The 12,851-nt window shown below is 44.8% G+C and overlaps 1 protein-coding gene across 1 annotated transcript in view; it reads right to left on the reverse strand.

Moving 5' to 3' along the window:
- Positions 1 to 1,972: 1,972 nt before the first annotated feature.
- The window catches only part of LOC122163528 (nipped-B-like protein), a gene marked incomplete at both ends in the record, with an annotated part of 36,264 nt that continues 25,385 nt past the window's right edge, over positions 1,973 to 12,851 (reverse strand). The window contains one exon of the mRNA XM_042824780.1: positions 1,973 to 2,613. Within this exon, the coding sequence (XP_042680714.1) occupies positions 1,973 to 2,613 (641 nt within the window). The remainder of the gene's footprint in view (positions 2,614 to 12,851) is intronic.

A 12,851-nucleotide genomic window follows, 5' to 3' on the forward strand; every position in this document is an offset into this window, starting at 1 on the left:
TGAACTTTTGGGAACTGGCGAGCATGAATCAGAACTGCTACTGGTCCTTGAAGGAGATACGCCTTGAGAAAGAACATCAAGTACTGGTGCAACAGAACCGTGGAAAAGACTGCCAGTAATTGCCTTTATTGTCTTGACATTCTCCATTGCGGCAGGTATTGTACATTTGTCATGATATACACTGTATTTTAAGTCACCAAATTGCAGGAGCTCATTCCCTACCTGCTCAGTCATTGGTTCATTCTGTGAAGGTGGAGAGTGTATTGGAATTCCAAGGTCACAGACTGAACCAATGGGTGAGCTACGTAAGTGCCTGGAGTGGGTGAGGGGAGGGTCTAGAGCCACCCCTTCTGTCTCTGCATGGGAAGTATTGTAATCTGAGTCTGTGTGGGTCCCCTTTTTCCTCCGACCTTCTCTCCTGCGGCGTGATGGTATGAACAGGGGAGGGTCACATTCCTCAGCTCGTACCTTTCTCCAAACTGTTACTGGGAGGGGTGAGTTAATTCCTCTTTGATATCTTTTCCTATAGTGCCTACTTCTCAAATAAAGGCTGTCATTGCCTTAGTTTGCTTTATACCACCAGAGAATAAATGGTGATCATTTGTCCCAAAATAAGGCAGCAACTCTTGCACCTGATCCACAGCAATTGCAGGAACTCAAAAAGAACTGACACCTGGCAGAGGATGTAGGCACAAGTGAAGCATAAGGTTAGAATCCATATTTAGTAAGATGGTTATCAAGCAGCAGTGAAGAAGACAGACTGCATTACAGACTGCATTATACAAAAATCACAAATTAGTGTCTACTTATAGCTATGTAATTATGGTAAACAAATTTCATAACTGAAGTGTACAATTTCCTGAAAGCCTGAACAAAAAATGGAAGAGTGTTTTTGTCTTGCTTTAAGTGCTTGAAACCTGTCACGCTCCATTAAAAAAAAAAAAAAAAAACACCACCACATATTTCCAAATGTTTCTCAGCTAAAACATGCTGCAGAATCTAACCTAGCAGTGCAAAAATAAAAGTAGCTTTTGAGGAAAGAAAGTATTAATAAACAAACCACAACCTTTCCATAAATAAATTTAAAATTAGTGCAAGAGATGTAAACACAGCAGTGAAATCCCCCCATTTAATTAAATAAAAATTAAATGTAGCAGACACCTCTTTTGACATGAACACCCATTTTCTCAGTAAATTGACAAATAACATTTTAAATAAGATTTGATTTAGTTACCAAATAAGGAATATCTAAAGAGTTAAACTTTTTAGTAACCAGAACAATTATATTCTTATTATTCTCTCTCTCTCTCTTCCCTCCAACGTTTTGGGTTTTTTCATTTTTTTTTTTTTTTTTTTAAATAAAGAAAAAAAACTTTGAATAGGGAAAAAACATCCTCTCTCTGGTGAACACTTGAACAACATACAATATAGAAGTATATATTACCCAATCATTACTGTACCTTTAAAAGAATAGATATGATTTTAATCTGTACCTTTAAAAGAATAGATATGATTTTAATCTAACACCTCCTTTACATTAGGAACAAATAGGGATATTAATAGATGAGGATAAAATATTTCCTACATTTTCTTAAATTAGGCAATATAGGTAGTTAACAAATAATCCAACTACCATAACAGTACAAATGTTATATTATGGTACTACTGGGATTTTAGAAACTTTAGAAACAACATTGTCCTTTATTCAGTCTCATAGTTCAAATAAAAATGGTTTAAAAAGAATTCTGAAACACAAGAACTTCACTTTCTATACAGTAATATCTCAATAAAGAATACCAGCTATTAAAAAATATGCACGTATTAGAGATTACAGTTCATTGTTGGAGGGAATGAAGATGAATGTCATAAAAGAACCTACACTGAATAAATAGAATTGAACTATGTGACAAGGAAAGGAAGTTAGTTTTTATATGTTAAATATATAAAATATATATAGTGTATATACACACACAATCCTTTTACCTTTATCTTGCACTTCTTTTGAAAATCGCTCCCTTTCAATAGCTGATTCACGTTCTATCCGCTCAATTTCAGCCAATGCATCCAATTCTACTTCATCATATGACGTTATAGTTCCTTGTTGCGAAACCTGATGCTGTGTCTGCACCACAGGAGTTTGAGGTTGTTTTGCAGCAACTGAAGTGTTCTGTTGTAAAACAGGCACTTGTGCCTGAAGGAAAACTGTCTGTTCATGCTGCGGCAAACACTGAGCAGTGTTTACTGGGCGGTTAACATCCTGTGGAGTAACGGGTGTTTTAGAAGTCTGTCCTGGGTACTGCACATTAAAAGGAATATCACCCTCTGATACACTGCTGTTTTCCAAACCACAAAGCATATCATCCTGCTGGTCCAAATCCGAAGATCTTACACGAGAGAGTCTTAATGTAAGCTTAGTGGAGTCCTTGGAAGGAGAACTAATGATATCGTACATTGCAGCTTTTTCAGTCTGGTCTTTTTCATCCTTGCCTAACTTCATTTTCTTTTGTTTCTTTTGCTTTCTTTCTGGAGAATCTAACAATATGTCTGGGGGAACATCTCTAGGTGATGAATAAGGTGGAGGCTGAGATTGTAGGATTAAAGGTGGTCTTGATCCTAGAATAATAAATAATTCAGAAAAACTGAACAGTTACGTTGTTTCATGTTTTATATAATAACACACTAAATATAACCTAAATAATTTTAATGTGTATTTGTACATATAACTGTGTTCACAAAAGGTCTAAGTAATATTGGTAGGAAACACATAATTCCTAGATCAAGATGTAATCCAGATATTCACACTCTATTTCCTAGGAGCTTTAGCTATCCACTGCAGCTGGAGAAGGGATCATTTCAGAGAAGATTGAACAAAACAAATTAAATTAAAAAGTAATAAAATAGTACCTGCAGGTTCATAATATAAACTATTAGAAAATAGTCAGTGAAAGTAAGCTGACTATTGAAAAAGATCAAAAATATTCTTCATAAGGTCCAGTGATGCAGACTTAATGATCAGTGTACTGGACAACACACAAACGTGTTAAGGGAAGATTTCCTACCTTACATGTTCATAGGAAGATGAAATTAGAAAATGTCTGAAAAGATAAATTGGTCTTTCCTTCTTACTTAACTTTGATTCAGACATTTCATTTTTTTTTTAACCATTCCTTGCCTTATCACCTCCTTTTTTCTTTTCTTTTTTAAGTATAAATATTTACTTCTACATGCACTCACTCCACATTTTAAGTATATCTAGAGGACATTTTTCATTAAAAGCATTCTCCAATTCATCATATTTTTTGTTCCTCAAATTAAACCAACTCCCCATAACTGTTAGCCCAGAAAAAAACTTTGAGAAACAGATAACTTTTCAACTTCTTCTGACTATGATTTTAAGCTATAATTATTAGTTTAAAAAGGAATATTGGTGTATATAAAAAAGATTACAATTAAGGATGAATAAAGCTCCAGCCTCCTCTTGTTCAACTAAAGCAAACATTTCTCTGATCCCATTCATCTATTAGGGAATACTGTTCTTCAGAAAGAAGTGAGCGTTGTAGGTCATCGTAAGTCAGTACTTCTAAAAACACTGAAAAAATTTATTGGAAGACAGGTCCCCACGTGCTCCATTCAAGAAACACCACTGAACAAGAAAGCATCTTTATTCTGCAGCTTAAATGTCCAATGAATAATATTTCTTAAAATATCTACTAAACTATGTACTGACATATAAAATGGCTATGTCTGCCAAAGCTTCAGTTCAAATGAAAGGTACTCCTTTACTGATGATTTTATACAGACTAATATACTTAATTTTCTCTCTCCAGTATATTGTGATATTGTGAGACATCCTATAGGCTCTGTATGCAGATCTGGGTATAAAATGGGTTTATCTTACCCAGTTCTTCCTGACTATGAGAAACAACCCCATATCCTGCCAATAATATCCACAATGCTGGGAAGCCCTGTTTTGACTCAACCTGATTCTCAAGATCTTTCCACTACTTCATTTTGCTTTAGGCAGCAAGCTGGTTGGGCTTAGCACCAGGGCTTTAAACTGGAGCTGATGGGGAAAGGAGGTGTACTGCTGAGTGACACAGAAGAGCCAGGAAACTGTCTCTTTAGGAAGCAGTAGGGGAAAACTTCAGATTTGTCCCAGAGGTTTATGGGAAGGCTCCTCTAGGAAGGTAATGCATCTGAAAGCCCAGCTGAAGTACCTCTATACCAATGTACACAGCATGGGAAATAAGGGGAGTTGGTGCACTTGGAAAACAATGATCTTGTTGCTATCACGGAAATGTGGTGGGATGATTCACATAACCGGAATACCATGATTGAGGGCTATAAACTTTTTAGAAGAGATAGGCAAGGTAGGAGGGGCAAGGGAGTTGCCCTCTATGTTAAAGAATGGATAGACTGTGAAGAGCTGCCTCTGAGAAGTCAGGAACAGGTTGAGAACCTGTGGGTTAAAATTACAAAAGACAGCTGGTGGTCAGGGTCTACTATAGGCCACCTGAACAGGGGGGAGTCTGTGGATAAGGACTTTCTGCTTCAGCTGCAAGAGGCATCATGCTCACAGACTCTCATTCTGATGGGGGATTTCAACCACCCAGATATCTGCTGGGAAAACAACACAGCCAGCTGCAAGCAGTCCAGGAGACTTGGAGTCCATTGACAATGACTTTCTGGTTCAGATATTGGACAGATCCACCAGAGGTGAAGTGTTGCTGGACCTGGTGCTCACCAACACAGAGGAGATCATTAAAGATATTAAGATTGGAGGCAGCCTGGGCTGCAGCGACCATGCCCTGGTCAAGTTCCTGATCTCGAGGAACATGGGCCAGGCAAAGAGTGGAGTCAGGACCCTGAGCTTCAGGAGAGTGAACTTCAGGCTGTTTAAGGAAGCATTGGATGAGATCCCCTGGAAAACTGGTCTTAGGGACAAAGGAACAGAATAGAGCTGGCAGCACTTTAAGAATGTGTTTCCGAGAGTACAAGAGCTCTTCATCCTCTAGAATAACAAATAAAACAGAGAAGGTAGGAAACCAGCATAGCTGAACAAGGACCTGCTGGTCAGACTGAGGGGAAAAGTAAAAGCAGTGGAAGCAGGGACAGGTGGCCTGAGAGGAATACAGGGATGCTGTCAGGATGTACAGGGATAGGATCAGGAAAGCCAAGGCATGGATGGAAATAAGCTTAGCAAGGGATGTAAAAAAGAAGTGGTGTTTCTTTAGGTACATTGGTCACAAGAGACAGGCAAAGGAGAGTGTACCCTCTCTGATAAACAAAAAGGGAAAACAAGCCTCCTCAGATGCGGAAAAGGCTTAATGAGTTCCTAATGAGCTCCTTGCCTGGGTTTTAACTGCTAGTCAAGCTTCCCATGCCTCTCTTGTCCCTGAACCTCCAAGCAGGGGTCGGGGGAGCAAAATCCCTCCCAGTATAAGAGCAGAGCAAGTCTGAGATCACCTCACGAGGCCGAATGCATCCAAGTCTATGGGGGCCAGATGATATGTATCTCAGGGTGCTGAAGGAACTGGCTGGTGTGGTTGCCAAGCCACTATCCATTACATGTGGAAAGTCATGGCTGTCAGACAAAGTCCCTGGTGACTGGAAAAAGGAAAACATCACTCCCATACTCAAGAATGCAAAGGAGGAGGACCTGGGAAACTACAGACCGGTCAGCCTCACCTCTGTGCCTGGGGAGATCGTGGAGCAGATCCACACTGCTGGCTCTTGGACAACCTGTTATCTGCCAGTACCCCCAGGCCCTTCTCCACAGAGCTCCTCTCCAGCAGATCATGTCCCAACCTGTACTGATACTTGCGGTTATTCCTTCCCAGGTGTAAGACTCTACACTTGCTTTTGTTAAGCCTCATCTGGTTTATTGCAGCCCAGAAATCAGGGTTGGGGCAATCCCAGATATGAGTACAGATTCAGAGATGAACTTCTAGAGAGCAGCCCAGCCAAGAAGGAATTGGGGGTTCTGATGAATGAAAAGCTGGACGTGAGCCAGCAGTTTTCACTTGCAGCCCAGAAAGCCAACGGTATCCTGGGCTGCATCAAAACAGGGGAGGCCAGCAGGGACAGGGAGGGGATTGTCCCCCTCTACTCTGTCCTTGCGAGGCCCCGTCTGGAATACTCTGTCCAGGCCTGAGGCCCCCAGTACAGGAGCGATGTGAAGCTGTTGGAGTGGGTCCAGAGGAGGGCCATGAAGATGATCGGGGGGCTGGAGCATCTCTCCTATAATGAAAGGTCAAGGGAGCTGGGGGCATTTAGCTTGGGGAAGAGAAGACTCTGGGGAGACTTCATCGCAATTTTCCAATACTGGAAAGGAGCTTACAAGCAGGAAGGGGACTGACTTATTACACAGGTAGATAGTGATAGGACAAGGGCGAATGGATTTAAACTGAAAGAGTAAAGGTTTAGGTGAGATGTTAGGAAGAAATTCTTCACTTAGAGGATGGTGAGGCACCAGAACAGACTGCCCGGAGAAGTTGTGGATGCCCTAGCCCTGGAGGCGTTCAAGGTCAGGGTTCCTGGGAAGTCTGATTGAGTGGTTGGCAACCTTGCCCCTGACGGGGGGGTTAGAACTAGATTACCTTTGAAGTCCCTTCCAACCCAAGCCATTCTATGATTTCCCTTCCCCAATTTAGATGCTACACTCAATCACAGCATTTTAAGAGTTGGAAGGGACCTCTAGAGATCAAGTCCAATCTCTCTGGTAAAGCAGGTTCCCTACAGCAAGTCACACAGGAAGGCATCCAGATGGGTCTCGAATATCTCCAGAGGACACTCCACAACTTCTAGGGGCAGCCTGTTCCAGGGCTCTGGCACTCTCACAGTAAAGAAGTTCTTCCTTGTGTATGGAACTTCCTATGTTCCAGTTTTTGTTTGTTGTCCCTTGTCCTGTCACTGCACACCACTGAAAAGAGCCTCCATTTAGTTGACTCCCACCCTTCAGATATTTATAAACATTGCTAAGTTACCCTCTCAGCCTTCTCTTCTCCAGACTGAAGAGTCCCAGGGCTCTCAGCTTTTCCTCATATAGTAAGTACTCAAGGCCCCTCATCATCTTTCTCACTCTCAGCTAGACTCATTCTGGAAGTTCCCTTTTTTTCTTGAACTGAGGAGCCCAGAACTGGACACAGTACTCCTGATATAAATCATCAAATCACCAAGGTTGCAAAAGACTACCAAGATCATCTAGTCCAACCATCCACATACCACCAATATTTCCCCACTAAACCACATTCCTTATTACTACCTCTAAACATTTCTATGGCCTCACCATAGCAGAGTAGAGGGGGAGGATCACCTCCCTCAACCTGCTGACCATGCTCTTTGTAATGCACCCCAGGGTACCATTGACCTTGGCCACAAGGGCACACTGCTGGCTCATACCAACCTGCTGTCCACCAGAACCCCCAGGTCCTTCTCTACAGAGCTCCTCTCCAGCAGGTCAGTCCCTCACCTGCACTGATGCATGTGGTTATTCCTCCCCAGGTGCAAGACACTACGCTTGGGTCTTGCTGAGCCTTATCAGATTCCTCTCTGCCCATTCTCAGCATGTCCAGGTCTTGTTGAATGGCAGCATAGCCTTCTGGTATGTCAGTCAATCCTCTCAGCTTTGTATCATAAGCAAACTTGCTGAGGGTAGACTCTATCCCTTCATCCAGGCCATTGATGAAGGTGTTGAACAAGACCAGACCCAGTACTGACTCCTGGGGAACACCACTAGGTAAAGGCCTCCAACCAGACTCTGCACCACTGATTACAGCCCTCTGAGCTCTCCCAATCAAGCCAGTTCTCAATCTACCTCACCATCCACTCATCTATCTCCCATTTTCTAAGTTTCATAACAAGCACGTTGTAGGAGACAGTGTCAATCACCTTGCTGAAGTCAAAATATTCAATTTCCACTGCTCTCCCCTCATCTACCCAGTCAGTCATGACATCATAAAAAGCTACTAGGTTGTCTGAGTGGATTCACCAAGGGGAAATCACATGTTGACTACTCCTGATAACCTTCTCTTCTAACTGCTTGGAGACAGTTGTTCCATCACCTTCCCAGGGACAGAGGTGAGGCTGATTGGCCTGTAGCTTCCTGGATCCTCCTTTTCGCTCTTTTTGAAGACGAGTGTGACACTGGCTATCCTCCAGCCTTCAGGCACCTCTTCTGTTCTCAAAGACCTTCCAAACGCAATAAAAGAGATTTGGCAATCACTTCTGACAGCTCGCTCAGCACACGCGGGTGCCTTTTGGACACAGGACCCTTTGGGACCTGTGAATCCACACGTGTTGATTTTGTCTAGATTCTCTCTGATCAGATCCTCTTTGACCAAGGAGAAAGACTTCCATTCCCCAGATTCTCTTATCTCCAGGCTCTGGGATTCCCAAAGGGCAGTCTCAGTATGTCTTCGAATAAAGAGAAAAGCAAAGAAGGCATTCAGTATCTCTGCCTTCTCAGTGTCCTGTTACTAAAACAGCCACCTCACTCAATTACAGACACATTTTTTCCCTAATCCTCCTTTTACTATTGACGTACACCAAAAAAGCCTTTCTTGTTAACCTTGACCTCCAACACCAGATTTAATTCCATGAGGGCCTAAGCATTCCTCATTACATCTCACAGAATCACAGAATCACCCAGGTTGGAAGGGACCTCAAGGATCATGTAGTTCCAACCCCCCTGCCTAGCAGGGCCACCAAACACACACATTCAGATCAGGTTGCCCAGGACCCCGTCCAACCTGGCCTTAAACACATCCAAGGACGGGGCATCCACAACCTCCCTGGGCAGCCCGTTCCAGGGCCTAACCACTCTCCTTGTAAAGAACTTCCCCCTAACATCCAACCTAAATCTTCCCTCCTTCAACTTGGATCCATTTCCCCTAGTCCTGCTGTTGTCAGCCATTTTGAAGAGTTTACTCCCCTCGTGGGTGTAGGTTCCCTTCAGGTATTGATAGGCTGCAATGAGGTCACCCCGCAGCCTTCTCTTCTCCAGGCTGAACAAGCCCAACTCCCTCAGCCTGTCCTCATAGGGGAGGTGCTCCAGCCCCCTGATCATCTTAGTTGCCCTCCTCTGGACCCTTTCCAAAATCTCACTGTCTTTCTTGTACTGAGGGCTCCACACATCCTTTATAAACAAGATGTTACAATCACAAAACAAACAAGAGAGTTAAGCAAAGTAGACTATGATAACAAGAGAGAATAAATGGAAGGCTTACCATTACACTGAGCTCACCACAAAACAACAGAAGGAGGAATCTCCAGATGAGAGCCTTTCCCCCTCGTAGCCAGCTCTTAAATAGGTCTAGGAGGGGTGGAGCCTGGCTCCCCCCCTTCTGGCAGCACAGGCGAATTGCCTTCACCTGTGCTCCTCTGGCTGACTCATGGCTCACATCAGGTGATCAATCAGAGATTCAGGCCCTGACTCAGCAGCTACCATAAACTCCACCCCCTCACGGCATGAACCAATTACCAGGTTAACTAAAGAGTAAACTTGCCCTAATGCAGAGATCCGCTATATCGCGATGCTTATACAATTTTATCGCGACGTGTGTTGGTAGAATTCAAGACGAGTGATGATTAGTGGATGTCTATATTCTTCTATGGGCCAGCGCTCGATGATGTGACTGGAGGCATGAGGTCCTGAGGTGCAGGTCTGCTCTATGTTCCATCAGTCCCATGCAGATCATCACCGGGTGTCGTATGTGATCTGACAGCAACACTGGAACACTTGATGGCATTTTGTTCCTTCCGGTGGTCCTGAAGGCTCACAGACTCACGGGGAGTAATACAGATGTTTCAGAGGTACCAGGAGGGGAAGGTCTGCTCTCCAGGGCAAGATACAGGCCGTATTTCTATCCTGGGTCAACACTTCCGCTTGTACTGGGGCACATCCTGGCCGCCTGTACCACACCTTCTGGCCGGATGTCTGCGGCTGCATAACGATATCAGGCACCAAAGGAGGTGTCCTGATCTGCCACAAGGACACGATGGGGGTCCCTTTAGCAATAAAGATCGGAGTGTTGACCACAATATCAGTAGGCCATGTACCTATTACTGGAGGGACTACTGAGCCTCTCACCTCCAATAGAGTCCCCCAAGGTGCAAGTAGGCCACACCACTTGGGTCCTACCTGCACCTTCCAGGGCCATTTTATTTTATGGGTACCCGGATCTAAATACTCAGGGGCAGGGAGCAGAAGATTATTTTCGTTACCAATCTGGGGTCTTACCTGATGATCAGTGCCCGTAATTTGGATCCTAAGCAGGGTGGCCCATGTCATCTGCAACATTCTCAGGGCACTGGGTCTGCCATCTCGGGGTCTTTCATTCAGGTCCCGCAGGGTTCCAAACAGTCTTTTCATCCACCCCTGTAAGGACTGGGAGTCTGTCTTCAGGGCAGCCTTAAGAATACCATTATAACGTTCAATGAGGCCTGCCCCCGTTGGATTATATGGCAGGTGGAATCGCCATTCGATGTTATTTTCTTCTGCCCAGCGCTGTATCATTGCACCAGTAAAATGAGTCCCTTGGTCGCTCTCGATGACTTGAGGTGTCCCACAGGCAGACATCAGTTTAGTGAGTGCCTTGATGGTATATGCCTGGTTTGCTTTCGGTACTGGATAGGCCTGCAGTAGCCCACTTGCAGGGTCGACACAGGTCAGGGCGTATCTTGCCCCTTCGGAACGAGGAAGGGGCCTGATGTAATCGACCTGCCATCGCTGGAGAGGATTGTGTCCCCTAGCAAGATGGGCTGTTGTTTCAGGCTACCATCTCGGTCTCATCTTGGAGCAAGCGTCGCAATCCTGGCATGCCTGGACGATATCAGATAGTTGTATGGGCAGTCCCCATACTTTAGCAGCTGCCCACATAGTCTTTTGTCCAGCATGCCGTAGCTTCTGATGTAACCAGCGGGCGATGTTCTCAGATGGTGAATTCTCAATCCATCAAACTCAGGCCAGACTGTCAGCTTCATCGTTTCCCCGTGACTGTAGGGGCTGATGACCAGAAACAAGGTAGACACGTACAGTCCTGTGTTTGACCATATTCCATATATCTAACCACATGTCTTTGCCCCAGATCGGTCGGGCGTGGATAGTCCATTCCTGGGTGGCCCACTGTGCAATCCAAAGAGTGAGCCCCCGGTACACAGCCCAACTATCTGTGCAGATGTTCAGGATACCATCACCGGGTTCCTTGGTTATAACCATCCACACGGCTCGCAGTTCTGCCCATTGGCTGCTCTGACCATCCCCCTTGTCAAAACAGATTGTCTCAGTGGAAGGATGGTATGCTATTGCTCTCCACTTGCTCGGGTTGCCCTTGCTGGACCCATCTGTGTACCAGGCATCTGCAGGGATAGGATATTTTCCCTCCTGAACGGGACTCTTCTCTGGTGGAGCGACCAGTATTTCTTTTGGTGCATCACTGTGATACGTAACTGGGCCTAGCATCATCTGGAGTTCTTCTTTCAAGGGTGATGAAGACAGACTGCTCCTTTGGCTGAGATAGGCAACCCATCGTGCCACTGTTTGTGCTTGGACCACCCCTGTCTTAGGAAGGTGGGTCAGATCTTTCACCCACCCCTGAATTGGCAGAGTGGTCTTGACTATAACTGCAGCTGTTTGAGTTATTGGCTCTACTGCCTGTAATTCCAAATAGGCAGCCAATAACTGTTTGTCAATCATACTGTATCTTTCTTCTGCTCCGTGCCAAACCTGAGACCAGAAACCAATGGGGGTCCGAACAGAGCTCTGGTGTTGCCACAGGCCCCAACCGAAGCCGTCTTGAGTAACATGAACGTCCAACTCAGCTGGGAGGGTAGGATCAAATATACCCAATGCCTGGGCTTGTTTAACTGCCAGTTTTGCTTGTTGGAAAGCATCCTGTTCGGTTTTCCCCCAGTCCCATAGCTGCCCCTTTTTTGTGAGTCTGTATAGTGGCCTTAGCAGCTGCGCTAGGTGAGGTATAAAGGAACGCCAGTAGCCAAACATACCTAGAAACTCTTGCAGCTGCTTTGATGTTGCCATGTGCCATCCGACTTCCGCACTGGCCATATAGGGGAGTCATAAGACGTGCACACAGCCCATAAAATACCCACTTTTTCTAATTCCTGCACCGTTCTCGATATTTCATCTTGCCCACCCGGGAGTCTATATTGTCTCACATTAGTAATCCGGCACGGTTTCAGCAGGCAAACAGGCCCATGTTTCGCATGGCCTCTTAATATTGCCTGCACCGCCCGGATACTGATACATCTCTGTCAAAGTCTGAACTCTCCCTTGGTTGACCGCAGAGCTAGACCCCATAGAATATCTATGCCTAGGATGTATTCCTGGACTGGGGCAATAGACACCTTGTACTCCCGGGGTGGGAGACGCCCAACCCCCAATTTTAACCATGTTTGCATGACAGCAATAGTCTGTCCTCCAAAACCACCAATCATCACTCTGTCCCCATCAAATTTCCCTGGATCTCCATAGATAATTGATGTTTCTGCTCCCATGTCTACCAATGCCATAACTCTCTGAATATTTTTTCGGGACCAGTAAATCGTTAATTCTACATAGGGCCTCCGGACGGGACCGGAGGCCCGACGGGGACTAACATTTCTTGTCACTTGATGAATTGTGCTACGGCCAATTCTTCTGCTTCCAATGGCTCAGGCATTGTGGCCCGAGACACCTGAGATGGCTTTTTTTTCCTATTTGGAACAATAAAATCTTCTAGGTTCCATGTTCTTGTTGGAACCCTCACTATAACCCTCACCCTTGATATCTTAGGGTTGTTCTGGAATTTTTGATTGTCCTTTAGTTGTCTCCAGAGCTGGAGAAGGACACGGTT

Source organism: Centrocercus urophasianus, unplaced genomic scaffold (assembly GCF_019232065.1).
Source record: "Centrocercus urophasianus isolate 14NV4802_14NV808 unplaced genomic scaffold, USGS_Curo_1.0 seq_239, whole genome shotgun sequence".
Lineage (NCBI taxonomy): Eukaryota > Metazoa > Chordata > Aves > Galliformes > Phasianidae > Centrocercus > Centrocercus urophasianus.